We start from the raw sequence: 19,873 nt of genomic DNA, 5'->3' as shown, positions 1-19,873 counted from the left end.
GGATACACAAAATTATGACATACTCATACAATGGAATAGCGCTCATCTATGTAAAGTAATGAAGCACTGACATGGATGAATCTTGAAAACATAAGCAAAAGAAGCCAGTCACAAAAGACCACATATTGTATGCCTCCACTTACATGAAATATCCAGATTATGCAAATCATATAAAAATAAGGTAGACTGGTTGTAGGCAGGAGGTGGGAGAATGGAAGAATGGGAAAGGACTGCTAACGGGTTGCTTTTTGGGGTAATGAAAAAAATGTTCTAGAATTAGATAGTGGTTACCGTTGCACGACACTGAATACACGATAAAAAACACATAAGCCAACTTCTTAAAAGGGTGAATTTTATGCTGTGTGAGTCAGAACTCAACTAAAAATTCAAATTAAAAATTTAAAAACTGCTGCGCTCATAGAGGCTCTTCGCCATCAAGAGAGCTGGGACGCAGCACAACAGGAACACTCGGGACCAAGCACAAGGTCAGCCTCCCGTCCAGGCCCAGGATCGGGATTTCACCTCGCCTTCCGGAGCGGAAGTCTCAGCTTGGAGGCCGCTGACTGGCTAAGGTGGAGGAGTGGGCGGTGCAAAAGGGGCGTGCCCAGTCCCTCCCGGCGGGGCGGGGCAGGGCACCGCCTTTGCTCGCGAGATTTTGCTGGTTCCGCATTTCGGGTCCGTAAGGTGGGGGAGGAGGGCGAGGAGGGTGCAGTTGTTCGCACCGGCTTGCAGCGGCTCGACCCCGGCGGGGAGCGGCAGCGGCGGCGCGGGCTTCCGCTATCCACGGGCTGAGGACTATTCGCTCCCCGACGGTCCTGCGCGGGCTCCAGATCCTAACCGCGGCGGGGGCGAGTGGCCCCCGCCCCCACTCTGAGAAGAGAAGATGAGTTTCCTCTTGTGAGTGTGGCCGGCCCAGGGCTCCAGGGCTGAGGGCTGATGACTGAGGGCCGAGGTCGGGGCGGTGGCGAGCGGGCGCCTGAAGCGGCGGCGAGCGTCTGGGGTCGAGGTCCCTTGCTTTGCCTCCTCTCAGGGTCACGCGGGAAGCCGGGATGTGGGCAGAGGAAGCGGACCGAGAAGGCCGGGGAGTAGAAAGGCCCCGAGGCCGGCAGCGCCTCCGAACTTTTCCGCCCCAGTGCGCCTGAGGGCAGATAGACGATCGGGGGGCGGAGCCGCGGGCTCCCGACTTCGCTCAAGTCTCGAGCCTTTTAGTGACGATCCGTGCTGACTTAGCTTTTTACTCCACCGTTCTCCCAGCTTTATTATCAGTCACCGGTAGATTACCCCCGCGGAAAAATGCCGCCCCAGGAAAATGTGGATTGCCACAGTTTGAGAAGCTTGAAGTTAAGCTGCGGGCCTTGCAGCCGTCCAGACGTTCTGTCCAGTTCTGATTCAGCCCACTGTGTGAATTTATGTAATTGACTTCTTTTTAACTCGGTGGAGTCCTGTTTTAGAGATAACGTCTGGGCTCAAATGAGACTAAATGGGAAAATTTGTAAATTCTCTGATGATTCTTTAAGGTTTGAGAAACATTGCTCTAGCACCTTGTTTATTATTCTCAGGTGGCACTCTACCTAGCTTGTTGCTTAAATATGTCTTGTGTGAGCGAATAAATACCCATTTGTAGTTACGGGCATCACCCATATACTTGACATTCTTACTAAGTTTTATTAAATCACATTACATAGTGTTTCATAACCGGAGTTTACCCCTTTCCTTATTGGAAGAAATTTGGATTCTTTCTAGTACCTTGCTATATTATAAAATAGCACTACTAAGAATATCTTTGTCTAAGTCGCTTTTTTCCCTCTGGATTGTTTGTTTAAGCACATAGTTTTCAGAATATGATTACCGTATCAAAAAATTGTATTGTTTACATTTTAATTGCAGATTTCCGTATTACTAGAACAATAATCCCCACCGCACCCCCGCCCCAGTCTTTCATACATTAATGTTTAGTTAATGGTTGGTGGATGCACAGTTCTTAGTTGCTTTTGGACCTAAATAAGAGGCTGCTTCTTTTAAACTTTATTTTGTTGATGGACATTATACTTTTTGGCGTTTATGAATAATGCTGTGAACTTTTGTGTACAGATTTTTGTGTTGGATGTATGTGTTCATTTCGTTTGGGTATATATACCTACGAGTGGAATCGCCAGGTTATATACTATATAGTAATTGCCAGTATATATAGTATATAAGTAACCTTTTGAGGAACTGCCAGACTTTTTCAAAACGCTGCACCATTTTGGCATTCCCTTCAGCAGTGTGTGTCAGATTCCCCACACCCTCTCTAGCATTTAATTACTTTTTTTTTATTATAACCATTCTAAGTGGATGCAAAATGGTATCTCATTGTGATTTTAATTTGCATTTCCTTAATGGCTAATGATGTGGAGCATCTTTTTGTGTGCTTATTAGCCATTTGTATATCTTTGAAGTAGTGTCTGTTCAGATTCTTTGACCATTTTTTAATTGGGCTGTGTTTTTGGTTTTGAGTTGTAAAAATTCTTTATTGTGGATTCAAGTTCCTTATCACATCTATAATTTACCATATTTTCTCCTATTTTGTGAATTATTTTCACTGTCTTGATGGTGCCGTTTGAAGCACAAAAGTCTTAGTTTAGATGAAGATCATATTGAATCTTGAGACATCATTTCATGCTAGTTTTCCTTATTTAACTTCCTGTGATGTGCAGCTCCTTGTTTCAGTTTGTAAAGGGCCATTCCTTCTAATTTAGTACCTCCCTGTTAAATTTAGGTTTTTATCGTGTTAAACTTTTCCATGTTTCATTTTTATCATTTTTGTAACTCCGTTTTTCATAATCAGTCTTGTTTAAAATTCAAATTACTCAGGTAAAGTGGAAGTCTTCAGTTCTGTTCCCTTCCTCTTCCTAGAAGTAATCACCAGTATCCGTTTGATGGGTGACACCTTCAGTGCATTTACAAAATGGGCTTCTGCTACATTTCATTCTGTAACATGTTTAACTACGTATTGAGATCTTTCCATGTGAATACATGTAGCTCCATCTTGTTCTTCTTAAGTACTGTGCAATATTCCATCATGTAGCTATGTCATAGTTATTCATTCCTCTACTAAGAAGCTTTAGAGTGGTTTCCAAGTTTTCTACTATTAAAAACAATCTGGGAAAACACATCCTTTCCGTATCTAGGAGCGGAAGGGGTGAATTGAGGAGCAGTTCGGGGTTAATAGATACTGCTATATTGCTCTGGGAAGATGTTACATACTTAGACCAGTAATGTATTAAAGTGCTAATTTCTCTGTACCCTAGCCCACACTTAATGTAATTGTTTTGACCTCTGACACTCAAATTAAGGAAAAATAAATCTTGTTTGAATTGAATAGCTTTACAGACATTCATTGGTCATTGTATTTGTCTTTCTGAATTGCATATTAATCTCCTTAGCCTGTTTTCCTAAAGCATTCCTTGCCTTTTTTTAACGTTATAAAAGCTCTTTATTATTTGGTTAATACTTTGTAGTATAGGTTGCAAGTACTTTTTTACCTACTTGTTTCCTTGTTCTGTTGTCTAAGTTTTAATTGTTATGGTTAGAAATGTGTCCCTTTTTTCTGGGCTTTGTTTTTGGTTAGGAAGACCTGCCCTATGAGTGGTGTGAGGTAGGAATAAGAAACTTTTTTTTTTCTCCAAAACCAGTTGTCTCTCATTTATTTTCCCCGCTAAAAACTCTTAAAATGTTAGTGCTACTTGCTTTGTTAGCATCACAAATATTTTGATACAGAAAACTGGATTCTTGAGCTCTAAGAACCTTAGAGCTACCTCCCTGGCAGCACTGCTTTCTGTAGATGAAACCTGGAGCCAAAAGGAGGTTGTTTCTCAGGCAGTCAGAGTTAGTGGCAGGTCAAGAACTGGAATCCAGGTTTTTTCTTCTTTTGGTTAAGATGTCCTTTCTGTTACACCAGACTGCTTTACGAGGCATGATAAAATTGTCTTCTGTGTGAAAGTGTGCTGCTAATCCTGTTTAATGTGAGGGGGGAAATTTAACTTACTCTTTTATATGTTAAATTTGCTCATCTCTCCCTGCCCTGACCTCCCCCATTCCCCCCACTCCCCCTGCCCTGCCCCTCGCCAATCCTGACATTTTCAGGGAGTATTTTTTATTTTCAAAACAACTTACATGCCTAAGATTAATGTCATTCTGCTTCTGGTCCTAAAAACTGATGTACTTTTACTTTTAACGTAACAGTAGTAGCCGCTCTTCTAAAACATTCAAACCAAAGAAGAATATCCCTGAAGGATCTCATCAGTATGAACTCTTAAAACATGCAGAAGCAACTCTAGGAAGTGGGAATCTGAGACAGGCTGTGATGTTACCGGAGGGAGAGGACCTCAATGAATGGATTGCTGTTAACAGTAAGTTCTAAATAACTTTCAACTTTGCTGGTTTATAGGAAGATTTTGCTCAAATCTTTTTGTTAATGAATTTTCTTTTATGGGTGTAACTGTCATAATACAACAGATTACCTGAAGAACGTTAAGGGCAAATACTACCAAAGTGTGTTGTTCTGTTCAGAGTACCTGATTGTTGCTTGTGTGGTTGAGTAGAGAGAACTGAGGGAAAATGAAGAGTATTTTGGGGTAATTTCTGAGGAGAATGGTCTGAATTGCTGAGTAAAGTCAAATGAAAGATTGATAAATACAGAGATTCTACCTGTGGTGGACATGACTTTGTAGGGAATCCATCCAATCCGTCTTCGCAGTTGTGTCCCTACTCCCAGCAGCTCTAATCTGCCTACGTACGTATACTGAGAAGTCAGTTGCAGTTCGTATGGTCAGTCACCTGATTGTTGTGACTTACGAGTAGTCAGAGGAAATTGAGAGATGGGAGAAAATGGAGGGACCCGTGGGCTGAAAGTACTCTGATTTCAGGAAAGTAAGGGCATGCATGGGAGGATATGTTGAGGCTAGAAAGATGAATATTAGAGTCTGTCATTTTGGAGAGGAGATCAGTTCCGTGTGCTAAAGTTTAAGTCTATTTGGAATTTTAGATGTTCCAGAATTTTTAAAAACTTTTTAATGGAAATTTTCAAACACACAAAAGTAGAGAAACCAAGTATAATGAATTCCCAGGTATCTGTTATCCAGCTTCAACAATGAGCAATTCAGGGCCCATTGTGCTACTTCTGTGTACGACCCTGATTATTTTGAAACAAATCCCAGACATATTATTTCATCTGTAAATATTTCAGTGTCTAAAAGATAAGAACTTCCCCCTTTTAAAGATAATAACAATGCCATCATTCCTTTTTGTTACCAGATACCCAGTCAGTGTTCACGTTTCCCCGATTGTCCTTTAAATGTTTCTTTTTAAAACAAAAAAATATGGATGGTTTAAATCAGGATCCAACAAAGCCTATATGTGTTTCTTGAATCTCTTAATTTACAGGTTTCCCCTCATCACAGTCTTTTTTCCTTGCTATTTTTGTTGTTGAAGAAACTAGCTTATTTTCCAGAGTATGAATTTTGCGGCTAACATCCCCAAGACGTCCATTATCTTTTTCTGTTCCTCCTTTTGTTTCCTGTAAATGTTAGATCTACAGCGGCTCTGTCCAATAGAAGTTACTATGATAATGCAAATGTTGTATATCTTCACCGTGGTCATTTAGCACTTGAAATGTGGCTAGTGTGACTGGAACTGAATTTTAAATTTAACTTCATCTTAATGTAGACAACTATATGTGTCTAGTGGCTACCTTGTTAGCACCCATTTGGTGCTTTGATTAAATTCAGGTTTGATTTTGTTTGTAAGACTGCTTTGTAGATGGTGGTATATATTTCTAGCAGTGTAGATACTTCTGTAATGTCTAGTCTTTTTTATGTGTTATTCAACTACTGATAATCTTTGCCTTGGTCAGTGTGGTCCAATGGAAATATACTGTGAGCTACGAATGTAATTTAAAATTTTCTAGTAGCCACATTAGGAGAATTTGTATTTTTCTCAACTCATTAAAAAGCCATTATTTATATTACTAAGAGGAAAAACAACAAGGTGCAGAACTATGTAATATGTTACCTTTTGTGTAAGATGGGATAAAGAATCTTAGGGGGCAAGAGACAAAAAATTACTATAGTGTGTAGGGGGAAGGTGGAGTGGTTGGAATTTAGATTTTTCACTGTATATTTTTATATGTCTTTTGATGTGTGAACTATGTGAAGTGTGTATTCAGAGAAGACTCCTGTTTTGTAACCTTATTCAAATTATCAGTTATTCTAAAGGCATCTGTTGGCCTTCTTCAAGCTTAGATTTTTCTTTGAGACTTACTGTTCTAGATCAGCTGTTCTCAAACCTTTTGGTCTTAGAATCTCTTTATTCTCTTAAAAATTATTGAAAACTCCAAAGAGCTTTTTATTATGTAGGCTATATCTAGTGATACTTTCTATGTTAGCAATTAAAACTGAGAAATTTTTAATACTTAATTTAAAATTTTATCTCTAAATAACAGTGAACCCATGACATGTTAACATAAATATATTTTTATGAAAAATGACTATAAAATAAATTTCAATGAGAAATGTGACATTGCTTTACATGTTTGCAAATCTTATTTAATGTATGGCTTATAGGAGGACAGCTGGATGCTCATATCTGCTTCTGCCTTAGTCTTTTGTGATGTCACACATCATGGAGCCTCTGGACAGCTCCTCTGTGCCTCTGGAAAGAAGTGAAAAGAGCAATTAAAATAGTTCTGACCTCACAGATTTTCCCAGAAATGGGGTCTCTGGACCACATTTTAAGAACAGACCAATAAACCAGGACACCATCGAGGCATACTCTTTGCTTTGAATGAATATTAAGTACCTAAGTATTGCTTTCTCAGAAACATGACTAATTGGAAGTTTATAAGCGAGGGAGTTTTGTATAAAGTTCCTTCTGACAAGATGAAACTTTTTTTTTAAATTAATTTGTTTTTTAAGAAACTTGGAAAAGCCCTGGTTGATTTTTAGGTAGTCTTTTTGACAGGGAACTAAAACCTTTTTTTAGAACTTTTCAAGGCTTATGTGGTTTTCTTTGCACAGAGTTTCACTTAGTTGAGTTTCTTTCTTTCCCCCTTTTTCTGCTTTCTTCCAGATGTCGCTGAAGCTCCTTTAGGAAGCACCCCTTGACTTCTCAGCTACTGGAGATACTGCCTTTCCTCTGAACTCTAACACTTATTATTTGTCTCTTTTAATCTTGTCCCTTCTGTTAGGTGGAGACTCCAGGGCAAAGGACATTATCCTATGTCTTTTTTATGTCCTCAATACGCACATGGCCCCAATTTTTTTACGATGAACTTGATTTTTAAAATACCCGACACAGCTAATGCACCTTCTCCCTCACAGTTACCTCCACGACGCTTGCCTTCTCTTTCCTGATGCAAACGGTATTGTCTGGTCTAGACCGATAAGATGCTATGGATTTTTTTTTCATTTGCTTGGATATAATCAAATTGTATATTTTAATGTAATAATTACCATTAAGTTGGAATTATCTTCTAATACTTTATTTTCCTGCTGTTGTCAGCTGCTTAAAAGCTTAATGTAAACATTAAAAGTGAATCTATATCAAAAGTTAACTTAGGTGTAACAACCTAAAAGGAGAATTCGTAGTTCCCCTGGGTTGTTGAATCTCTCGAGGATTCTTGGCTGAATCCTCCAGCTGAGGGTTCTGTTGTTTTGTGTCTATGCAGACATTTGAACACAATTCTGCTGTTATCTTTCCAGCTGTGGATTTCTTCAACCAGATCAACATGTTGTATGGAACTATTACAGAATTCTGCACTGAAGCAAGCTGTCCCGTCATGTCTGCAGGTCCAAGGTACATATACTGGCTATTATATAGGTATTTGAATTACTAAATAAAGCTAATCAGCAGTTGATATAAATTAAAGGATAAAGGCATTGTTTTTCTTATCTGCCTGTGAAAACAAAAAGCTTACCCGTAAACTTTTCATTATCAAATACTTTGGTATATGGTACTTAGTGTTTTGATTTTTTATAATTGCATTATAGAAAATATGAATGTTCAGTTGTAGGAACAAAAGTAAAGAAATTTGAGTTAGGTTTCTTTTGCTTTGCGAAAGTTATTTTTTCAATTTTATTAACATTTAGAGTTCTGTTTCTGCTTTTTAGTTTCATGGTTGAGTTTTTAGTTGGCCCTTTAATATTTGATTTTTTTTTCCTTGTGCTTGCTTAGTGTTAATTACTTCCAAATTGTGCTGCTTCAGTTTTCTAGCTTAAAGATGCTAGATTAAAATTTTTTGACTATAATAAGTTTCAGGAAGTACTGAGAAAGAAGTGGAACTCTTTATCACCCATAAAGTTAAGTCAGGATGTGATGGAATTGTTTTAATGTTTCCAGTCTTTTTTCCTACAATAAATGACTGATTTTTGTGTGATGATAGGTAATCAAGATATTTACCTCTTGGGAAAAAAATTGTCCTTTTCTGAATTTGCTGCAGGTGTAAAGGAGAAAAAGGTCCCCAGTGAGTTTGAGTCTTATTTTTATCATATTACTTTAGGAGGTTTTTTTTTTTTTAAATGAAGTCTTATTCCTCAAACGTCCTGAACAGAAATTTAAATAAAGCTAAGAGGAAAGTTAAACTTATCTTTGGCTTAAATGCTTCACACAGTGAAGTTTTGCATAAGTCTTATTAATCATTCTAGCTCAGCAAAGGTGAGGTAGAAAAAGTTGCATGCCTAACATTGTTTCTTTAAAACTTTCTCCAAGAAACAAGGTTTTATAATCTTGGCTCTTTTGGTGATTACTTAATTGCCAATGAGCTAAGAATGTGGTGGGTCCCTTACCCAGTCCTTAGCACCGTCTGCCTAACAGGCAGGAATGTGGTTCCTTTGTCTTTCTCAGGACTGTGTTATAAAACATAAATTCTAGCACAACCAACTGCCACATTATCTTTTTCTCTTCCATTTATAACCATCACATTTCAGAATATGGATATAACTTTTAAGTCAGCCCTCCATATCCACAGTTCCTCTGCATCCATGGGTTCAACCAGCTGTGGATCGTGTTATATTGTAGTATTTACAATTGAAAACTATCTGCATACAAGTGGACCCATGCAGTTCAAACCCATGTTTTTTGAGGGTCCACTGTAATTCTATAGGGAATTCCCTCCCAGTAATCTTCAGCAGGACTTGTGGTAATTTGCTCAAGTTATATACAACTTCTGTTGACAAACTGAACCTACGCTAATTGCAAGTTGCACATTTGCTAAACGTTTTTGAACACTTTATCAGTAAAGCTTTTTTCTCTCCAGATATGAATATCATTGGGCAGATGGTACTAATATTAAAAAGCCAATCAAGTGTTCTGCACCAAAATACATTGACTATTTGATGACCTGGGTTCAGGATCAACTTGATGATGAAACTCTTTTTCCTTCTAAGATTGGTGAGCTAATTTTGTAGAATTAATTTTCTTTTTAAATGATAACTGTTCTTCTTAATGCTCTATTACTTTTTAAAAAATGTAATAAAGACTGCCAACTTCCTCTCCAAAAAGATTGTAAATGTATACTGCCCCCAGCCGTGTTTGTGTCTGCTGTGTTTCTTCATCAATGCTACTTTTTACTCAGTTTTTCGTCTTTTCTATTATGGGTAAATAAATTTCTGTTTTAATGTACGTTTAGAAAATATCGATCAGATTGAGCCTTTTGGGGTTTATTGATCATTGTGTGTTTTCTGTTTATATCCTTTGTCCATCTCTTTATGTTAAGGATATTAGCTCTTTGTCATATATGTTGCATGTACTTTGTCCCCAGGTTACCTTTTTCTTATTTTGTTACAAGGTGGTTTTGCTGTATGTAACGTTCTTATTTTGCCCTATTAATCTTTCCATTTATGACGTCTGGATTTTAAAAGTGATCAGAAAGATACAAAGTAAAAAGTTTTCCTACTAGAAGATTTTTAAAATATTAGTCCATGCTTTTATTTAATACTTTTGCGGTTTTGTTTTTATGTTTAAGTCTTTGTTCTGTCAGGAATTTTTTTCTCAATGTCCCCTTTGACTTTTTTTCGTTATAAATGCTAGTCAGTTGTCCAGTACCACTTATTGAATACATGTATCTTTTCTCTCCTGATTATCATACGTGCACATCAGATTGACATATCTTGGATCCGTCAGTCTCTTTATCTGTTCCTGTGGAAATTCCGCATGGTTTTACTTACCACGGCCATGAATCTTTGAACATCTTGTAGGGCTAGTCTCTCTTCCTTGCTCCTCTTTTTCAGAATATTCATGGCTATTCTAGAAATTTTGTTCTTCCAAAGAATTTAGAAACATTTTGTCAAGGTAAAAAAAAAAATCTTTGAGACTTTTATTATGCTTTCATTCAGTTTGTAGATGAACACAGGGATTCTTATTCTCTTACCAGTACTGAGTCTTCGTATCCAGGAACAAGTTTTATTCGTTTATTTATTTCTTATTTCCTCTGGTAAACTTCTGTGTTTACTTTATGCTAATCCTTCAAGTTTCTTAAGTTTATTCATAGGCATTTAATGTTTTTTTTAATTGATAATCTGGTTTCCAACTGTTTAGTACATAGGGAAGCTGTTGTTTTCTATGTGAATTTTATAATTGACCATCAGATTCTGATTGTTTCTTTTGTTTTGAGTTGGTTTTCTTGAGTTTTTGAAGTATACAGTCACATTATACTAAGATAATATTGATTTCAACTCTTTTTTTTCCTGATAAATATACTACTTGTGTAACTCTTACCTAATTGCACTAACTCGTACTTACAGAGCAGTGCTACGTAATGGTGAGGATGGTAAACATCCTTTTCTTGTTTACTTTTATATGAGTGCTTCTAGTATTTCAGTATTAAACAAAGTCTTGCTTTTGGTTAGAGCTGTGTGCATTTTTTAAAGTCAAATTGTAAAGTTTTTAGCAGATGCTCTTCTAATGTCTGTTGATGATCATAAGGTTTTCTCTTTTATTATTTTTTTTTTGATGTTCTACTGGCAGAGTACTTTTTATTTGCTGATACTTTGATTAAGAGTCTGGCATTGGTATTCATGGATGTGATCAGTCCTTGTCATTTTCAGTGTAAGGATGTCTTATGAACAATATACTGTTGGATTCTGCCATACCTGTTTCTGCTGCCATAATAAAAATGCCAGAGACCTGATGGCTTATAAGCAATAGAAATGTATTTCTCACAGTTTTGGAGTCTGGAAGTCCACGAGCAGGGCCCAGCATGGTCAGGTTCTGTCAGAGGTTCTCTTCCTGGTTTATAGGCAGTGAAAAGCAGTGGTTTTTTTTTTTGTTGTTGTTGATATTGTATCCTCACATGGCAGAGAGGGAACTCATCTCTTTCATGTTTCTTCTTATAAGGGCACTAATCCCATTCATGAGGGCTGAGCTCTTACGACCTAATCAACTTCCCCAAGCGTCTACCACCCAATGCTGTCATCTAGGGGCTTAGAATCTCAACATGAATTTAAGGGAAGCGCAGACATTCAGAACATAGCAGATTCCTTTTTGCAGTCTAATCAGAGGCTCTTTCAGGAGAAAAATGTATATCTTGTTGTTATGTTTAGTCTGTTTGCTCTTGGTCAACTTTTCCATTCTATTAAATCTTTTGTTCCCTTTCTCACTGGATCCTTTATTGTGTATTGACTGTTTGAATGTTAAATTCAGCTTGGAAAGTGCTTAGATTAAAACAAATTACTTACATTTCTTTATTAAAGTCTCTCGCAGAGGTAAAGAATACTTCTGTCATTATTATCTTTCCTCAGCTTCCCAGTTCTTCAATATTTCATCCTGTTGTTCTGGAATCCTTTCCCCCTTCATTAGGCTGTTATTCACATCTTGTTTATGCCAATTATTTATTCTTATTTCACAGAACTGTTTATTATTCATTTTTAAACTAATATATCCAAGTTATTAATGTTCCTTTTCATAGCAAGGTGTCCATTTGCATAATCTGAGAGAAAAGGGATCTGACTTAAAAATCCATCTTTTTAGTACATGAATCCAAGACCCAGTCCAGAAAAAAATGCCCATAGGCTCCAGAATAGTGTTTGAAAAGACAAAGTTGTTGCCAAGCTTGGGAGTAGGGTGAGGCAAAAAATGTAAAACTCAGCTTACAGGAGCAAAATATACTAAATCTCAAACTATTAAGGGCTGGCTGAGAAGTAAAGAATACAAAATACAGGGAAGGAGAAATGTTTTCGTCTTTGTTTTTCTGAAAGATTAGAGCACAGAACACGTTCAAGAGTAGCGTGGTGAACAGACCTTTAAGGCCAACTAATCTAGGTTCTCTTGGGCACGAACGCCTCCGTCTGTGTGTGTTTCCTGTACCCAGGGCTGCTTGTATTGTCTTTCTCCTGTCCCTGTTTTCTTAGAAACATTATTCTTAGAAATATTCAACCAGGTGTTTTTCATAGTCAGCCAGCACTCGCAGGAATGCAGCAGTCACGTCCCCACTTGCGCTGCTTGAAGAGAGATGGCCAGACCACCTCCTAGTTCTTTTCTAAGGACGTGTCCGTTCATTTGTATTGTGAAAAATAGGGAAGGGCTGTTCCTCCCCTTTGCAGGAAGGAGTTTGTTACTTACTTTCTTGGACTTTGGCACTTTTTAAAAACTAAATAAAACGTTGAGGGCTCCTAGTTGAAGAAAGAAAACTGGCTTTTCACAGTAATTCAGAAGATAAAATACTTTTTATTTGTAGACAATAGATAATAATGACTAAAAGTGTGCCCCCTTATTTTCCTTTTGTTTGGGAGAGTTTCCGGTCCTGGCTGGGTGTGTGTGTGTGTGAAAATTTTCTGTTTAAATGCGATAATCTATAATCTTTCTAGAAGAAACCCTCCAGTATTGAACAACTATTGAACAAATTGTTTTAACTTTGGTTCAGCATCATCTTACGTAACTTGATACCTGTGCCTGCTTTTCTAAGGCAGTCGGGAAAAATGTGGTGTGTGAGGATGGATACCTCCTATACTTAGGTTTGGGGTTTTTTTTTTCTTACCTTTTAAAAAACATGGAAATAGGCTTGTATTTGTGAATTTGTGTGTTGGAGTTGCTCGTGGCAGTGCCTAAACTTTTTTGCTGCTTATTTTTCTCTAATTGATAAAAAGGCTAATTGATACATGTGTATATTACAGGTGTCCCATTTCCCAAAAACTTTATGTCTGTGGCAAAGACCATCCTTAAGCGTCTGTTCAGGGTTTATGCCCACATTTATCACCAGCACTTTGATTCTGTGATGCAGCTGCAGGAGGAGGCCCACCTCAACACCTCCTTTAAGCACTTTATTTTCTTTGTTCAGGTAAGTTGAACTGCACTAACTTTTGTGTCCTTTGACTTGGGCGTATTTGTTTGGTAATTAATAAAGAGCAGTTTTTAGAGTCTCATTTGTAGAGCTAAGCACACAGGGTTCCCTCTTCTGTGTTGTTCTCTTGTCCATGTTTATTGCATTGATGTGCATAGCAGCCTAGAAAGCATCAGCCCATTTTGAGCCTGTTGCCTCCGGCTGCCCCGGGTCTCTGGTTAGGCGTGGCGAGAAGCGCCAGCACCCAAGCGAGCTTGTGCGTGGCCTCCGGCCCCATCGCCGCTGCTGGGTTGCCACCAGGGATGCCACTGGCTGGGTGGTTTCATGTGGTGCCTGTGCCTAGAGGGGAAACTCCTGGAAGATCTTGTTAGCTACTGTCTTGGGTTAAGTTTCCAGAAGTCCCACTTCAGGCCAAAGCTTCCAAAGTCAGCAGCTAGAAACTTCAAAAAGAACCACCCCCTTCAAAGGTGTGGCTTGTTATTGCTTTAGTTGGAATTAGTCCCTTAGTTGGAATTAGAACTTTTTGAAGTCAAAATAATTCTCATTGTTTGAAAAAGGAATCAAGAAATAGGGACTCCTAGCCTAACTTTAGAGAAATATAATTCGTTATGCCAAATATAAATATGTCTGTCTAGATAGTATTTTGGTGGAAAAACTGCTTTTATGGTAGATCATTGTGTATCACAGTTCTGGGTACCACACAGAGGAGAATGTACTGTGCTCTCGCGTCTCTGTCTTCCCTCTGAGATTGTTACCTGGCACAGAGTGTAGACAGAAAAAGTCCACTGCCCCAGATGTGGGCACTATCAATGGTTCAGTGTATTGCTTTCAGTTAGTTTCTGTGTAAATGCAAACATACATAGAATTTTGATTTTACACAGTGAGGATCATGCTAATATGTACGGTTGCCTAAGTCTGCTATATTTTAAAATAGGGAGTAAAAATGATCCCATTTAAAAATGTTCATAGAGATTCTTTCATCATTCTTTCAGATTCCAGGAACCTCGGGTTGGGAATTCCTTGTCTGAATGGCATTTCTAGATTTTTCATTATAGGTCTGTTTAAAATTTTTATTTTTCTTCTTTTTTTTAGGAGTTTAATCTGATTGATAGGCGTGAGTTGGCACCTCTTCAGGAATTAATCGAGAAGCTTGGATCAAAAGACAGATAAATTTTTCTTCTAGAACCCAGTTACCCTCTTGCTTCATCTACTTCTTCAGCTATCTCATTGCTATCTGTTATAGACTAGAGATACAAACTTTACAGGATAAAAAAGGCACCTGTTGTGTGTGTCTACTGATAAAATTGTCCCAAAGGTAGGTTGGCCATTGTAATACCTTCAGAGTGAGAAATTCAGGACACAGCTGAATTTGAGGCACTGTGTGACCACTGCCACAGTCATACTTGGTTGTAGTATGTGACAACTAACTAGTTTATTAGTTTTGTTATCCTTTTACTGAAGACAGTGTTTGAGTCTGTTTCAGGTGACAGCATGACGGATATTAAGAATTTCCACCAATAATTTATTAACAAGTTTCCAGAACAAATTTCCTTATAATGCAGTCAGATCAGTTTTATTCTGTTTTTATTTTACAAATAGAAGAGATGTTTTTAAATTTCCTTAAGATTTAGAATATTTGTGTCACTTTGGATGTTTAGAATATTTGTGTCACTTTGAAGTTTGTACGGTAGTGTTTTTATAGATAAGTATATATATGTATATTTTTTCAAAATCCATGATTGCAGTTTAAATCATATGACACGTGGTGTGGGAGTAACCAAAGTTATTTCTAAAATGACTTTATTTTTCCATCTTTATTTGGGATTTTATTCACATCAACCTATCTAAAATTTTAGGAGTGTGCATCAAATAATTTTTTAAGGCCATCTGAGGATTGTCTTGCAGATGTTTATTTTGAAATACTTCAGATTAATTTGAATATGTAGGTTTTGGCTGAGAAAAAAGATGGATTCCAAAAAAATTATGACGAATTTTGGTCTTAAAACCACTGTTTTGCTTCATATTGTTTGTTTTCAGAGGCCTTGAAATTTGGCTAGGAGAATGGAAGAAATTACTCAGAGTACTTGATTATTTTGTTTTGAGTTCTCCTTTAAAGAAAAGCAATTCTGCTTTTATTGTGACTTGATTCTTAGTGAAGAGTAGCATAGAAATACACGAACATTATCACAGTAAAGATCAAACTTAAGGAATACCACAGTAAACAGCCTTGAAGATGCACACCTTTTATAACCCAGCTGAAAGTTTGGTGTGCTAGCTGTTCTTGTGTGTGTGTGTGTGTGTGTGTGTGTGTGTGTGTGTGTTTGGTGTATGTTTAAAGGAGACAAAATGGGAGGAATAAGTAAAAACAAAAAACCAAAAAACTTCGTTCTGTTAATAGTCAGTTTTTGTATCAAAACTTGAAATTATTCTGTTACTATTGGAATAAAAATCTTCCCCTTTAGTGAAGAAAAGATCTAATTTTCATTAGGTTTCTAAGATTTAGACTGTTTAAATGTATCGAGGCGCACATATATCGAAGACTTGCCAGACAGGCAACACTTCGATACTCTTCCTTGACATCTGTAAAGGTTAAATTTGATAGGGTTTTTGTTATTTCTTTTTTATTATTCCACTAGAGTGCAAAGAAAAGAATTGCTTTGAAACTCCATTTTTATAATAACTCAATTTCAATAAATTCTTAAATATATACATAATTTAAAGGAAACAAAACATTGGTCTAATTTAGGCTGAAACCATACATCAGTGTTTAAGGAAATAAAGAGTGGGATAATCCCTTACGAAAAAAAGAGGGAAACTGTCCGTGAGGCAGTCCCCAGTCCCCATTTGCAGCTTGTCTAGAGGTCCCTGTCAGGCATTGTGTATGTGTATGTTGACCATTTCCAAACAAGAAAGAAGATTTTTAGATGCCGCTTAGAATGTTGCTGTTTCTTGACTTTAAATCTTGTTGGCTTTTATTCAGTCTGCAAGGAATGAAATTATATTTCTCAACTAGGGTTGTACTCTCATCATCATTTCTAATACTCCGAATATTATCAGACAAAAGGGTTCTCACTTCTCTCCACTTATTTTCAGTGATAGAAATCCTCCCTCTCTTAATGACTCCGCCCTAAAACAAACCAAAGATAGTCACATGCTAGGACAACAGTAGAGACAGCTTGTTAATAGGACATAGAGTTTAAAATTTGTTGGTAATTTGAGACCCAGAATGTCCTTTAAAAAAAAAAAGTTACCAGGTTCCCAAGCTAATTTGGCTTAACCAGCAACATATCTAAACAACTCTTTTTGCTTACATCCGAGGACCGGAGAGTTGGAGGAAGAGGAGAGGCTGACACCTCCCTGGCTTGGCTGGAGGGCAACCTTTGATTCAGGTTTTAAGAAATCAGTGTGGTGGGGGAGGGGGATAGCTCAGTGGTAGAGTGTGTGCTTATAGCACGAGGTCCTGGGTGCAGTCCCTAGGACCTCCATTCAAACGAACGAACCAACCTAATTACCTCCCCCCCAAAATTTAAAAAGAAAGAAAAAGAAATCAGCCTGTCTTTGACTCCTCTCCATCTTGATTTATCTCCCTGTCCCAGAGCCTGCCTGTCGCATGATGCTTACTCCCCTGCCCTCTCCTAATCAGCAGGCTCCTCAGTGTAACCGCCGCCCCCCACACCTGAGTACAGCGATGGATTGGACAGTGTTTGCCAAATTACCCAGTTAATCCTGTGGTGCTTTAATTTCCGGGCCTTTAAAAAAACTTTTGGACAATGATATGCAGACTTTCGTTTAAATATTGAAACTTCCTTGTACTATAGTTTTTGTATTGACAAGCAAATGTATCCTTTATTCTTCTTCAGACTGTGAATAAAGTGATTTTAGCAGGCTGCCAGCTAACAGTATTTCCTCTCATCTAAGGCTTGTAGGGCCCTAGTTCATATAGCTGCCTTCTTGAGAAGTGCACATCTGTATTTATTATGACATTGATAACAGCAAGAGGAATGTTTTTCCAGTAGTGCAGAGGCAGGAGAAGCGATCCCTGTTGTGGCTGTTAACTTTTACAAGCATTGCTGAGGCTTCTTGATGATACTGTCCGCCTTCTCTCTGAGCAGTGAGGTCACATTAACAGTGGAGCTTCTAAACAGAACATCATTCATTACCTCATAAGCATAAATAAATCCGGCCCAAAGAGTAGAAGTCCTAGAAATTTGTTTTTAAGCCGCTCCAGTCGTGGTGCTGGGGTCACCCTTGCCTGTCTCTCCTGTCTGTGGAACTCCAGCTTGAAAATACCAGCTGGGACACTAAACTAAGTGGCTCGAACAGGGACATTATTTCCTCCTAATACCAGTTCAGTAACTGGATTTGGTTTTTCACTGTTGCAGAATTCTGGCAAAGAGGGCAGATAATCCCTCCGTCTTCCTGTGGTTTTGCGTTAGATTTTGATATTTCAGACTGTAAAGGGCTTTGGGGGGTGATATTATTACCTGTGGTGGCAGTAATTTCATTGGAGCAACTGCATTGATTCACTTGGGTTTTCTGTCAGATTCTGTTCCATACAAGTATCCTGTAAATCCAGATGGATTACCGCTGTGCTATAGATTTAATATAGAACAACATTCTGTGTTTGGTCTGTATCAAAAATAGTTTGCTTAAGTTAGTCTTGGTTATCATCTATTTTTAAATGTTCTTTACATGAAAATTTATTTTGTATTTTTAAACCTTTAGGGGCTTTATCTATTTTTCTAAGTTAGTTAACTGTACTTTTAAAAAAATATTTTGTATCTACTTTTGTAACTTCATCAGAATAAAATATATTGAAAGAAAGAAAGGACTGATGAAAGTATGTCTCACCACACTCATTTCTATTTAAATGTGAAACTTGAGATTTTTGCAGATTCTGGGGAAGGTTCTTTGCTTATCGTTTAGTAGCTAAAATGTTTTCTTAACTCTCAGAAGAAAGGGAAGTTCCTAAATGAACTAAACGTCTTATAACACCAGGATACCACCCCCAAGAAGCGAAACGATGCCTCTGGCTGCAGTGGCTAAAACTCATCCCAGAAAAAAATAAGGTGGTCTCCTTTTTACCACGTTAACCAAGCTCTTGACCTCCTTTGCACATTCACGGTTGTGAGACTGAGAAAAGGGATGCGGAGAGACTGCACTCATTAATTTTCTGACCTGGAAATTGAGTCCTCAGCAGAACCATAGGACACCCCTATTCCAAACAGCCGTTTGTTATTACTATTAGTACTAGAGTTATTTTTAGAGATCCAGGTTACAGGTGCCTAATTTTAGGTCTATTCAAAATAGCAGTGCTAGAATTGTTTTGACCTTTTTAAAATGGAGTTAAAATTAAAAACTTAACGAATGTGACTAAAGAATACAGGTTAACACTCATTTTATGTAAAGGTACGGTAAGCTAGCAATCAAGTTCTGGATTTTTTTTTAAATATAGTTGTGTTTTTTGTTTTTTCAGTAAGCTTAAAACGTATGGCCAAAGTGTTAAGTTTGCAAGGGTGTTTAAGGCTAAAGTTTGAAGCTATTTCAAACTTTATAAATGAGTAGAAGAAGAACTGAAGTAACATCTGGGAAGGCCAGAGTCTGGCTTGGAAGCTGCACAGCCAGAAACAGTGTCCCAACCACGCCGTGGGCCTTCTCTGGCGTTACCCACTGCTGTCGGGCTAGGTGTGGACCCGACATGATAGCCTGCGTTGTTACTCATCGCTGGCCACTAGATGTCAGTTGGCCTTCGCTCCCCCCAAAAGCTAGATTCATCTGCCTTGACCAGAATAAAGGATTTCACCTAGCACATTCTTCCTTTTGTGTTTCTTCCTAATCAAAACCTTAAATGGGTGCCTTTGGTTGGCAGATTCTAGGTCACATACCTCTGTCCTGGCTGCAAGAGGGGCTAAGAAAAAGATTCTGGAGGTTAAGAGCTCATAGCAAGTAGTTTGAAAGATCTTGGATGCTCCAAAAGCTTGGACAGGCTGCTGCTCTGTGAACTTTTTGTTCCTGTTGTGTGAAAAGATGAGGAGTTTTCACTAAAATTTAAGTATCGGAGTGTACTGTTTAGCTCAGCTGACTCTCTTTTTTCTGTAGCAGATTTGCTAACTGAAGGGAATAGATTATTGATTCAGATTCTGGCCGAGCGCTGTATCTTGCTGCTGACCAGCAGTTTGAATATCACTTCCTTACAGGAACCTACCTGATTTGGGGAAGTCTTTTAGGGGGTTTATCTCATTTAATCCTTACAGCAACCTGGGGAGGGGGTGGCATTTGAGAGATATGTTAGGAATTCTGTTTTTTAGACCGTGTCACAAAAGCTCAGACTCTGAAGACATGGAAAGGCAGATCTCTTCTTGAGTGTTGCTTCTGTGAAAATTCTGTGTGCTCAGGACTAGCTTGGAGGCTCTATAAAAGTAAACTGATTGAAATTAAAAATCATCCCAGTGAAGTTAAAAAAAAAAAGATGTACCCAAATAGATCCTACTCAAGGACTTTTCTGCAGTTAGCTCAGATATAAATACAAGGATGAAAACGGAGTGATCATGGACCGATAAA

The 19,873-nt window shown here is 38.0% G+C and overlaps 1 protein-coding gene across 1 annotated transcript; it reads left to right on the top strand.

The window, feature by feature from the left end:
- The first annotated feature begins 650 nt into the window (after positions 1-650).
- LOC140685628 (MOB kinase activator 1A) lies at positions 651-16,589 on the top strand. The gene is made up of 6 exons (XM_072937481.1): positions 651-897; positions 4,225-4,391; positions 7,740-7,833; positions 9,293-9,426; positions 13,146-13,309; positions 14,405-16,589. Exons 1-6 carry the CDS (start codon positions 884-886, stop codon positions 14,480-14,482), a joined length of 651 nt encoding a protein of 216 aa, XP_072793582.1. The 5' UTR covers positions 651-883; the 3' UTR covers positions 14,483-16,589.
- Positions 16,590-19,873: the final 3,284 nt, after the last annotated feature.

The sequence above is a fragment of the Vicugna pacos genome, chromosome 15 (assembly GCF_048564905.1).
Source record: "Vicugna pacos chromosome 15, VicPac4, whole genome shotgun sequence".
In the NCBI taxonomy this organism is placed as follows: Eukaryota; Metazoa; Chordata; class Mammalia; order Artiodactyla; family Camelidae; genus Vicugna; species Vicugna pacos.
The sequence above is the reverse complement of the archived record's forward strand: the minus strand, read 5'-3'. Positions and strand labels throughout refer to the sequence as shown.

Bases quoted from the DNA above. Each gene is read 5' to 3' on its own strand.
- LOC140685628 (XM_072937481.1), top strand. The intron at 4,392-7,739 runs GTAAGTTCTAAA...TTATCTTTCCAG, and splicing joins TGAATGGATTGCTGTTAACA to CTGTGGATTTCTTCAACCAG. The intron at 13,310-14,404 runs GTAAGTTGAACT...TCTTTTTTTTAG, and splicing joins ACTTTATTTTCTTTGTTCAG to GAGTTTAATCTGATTGATAG.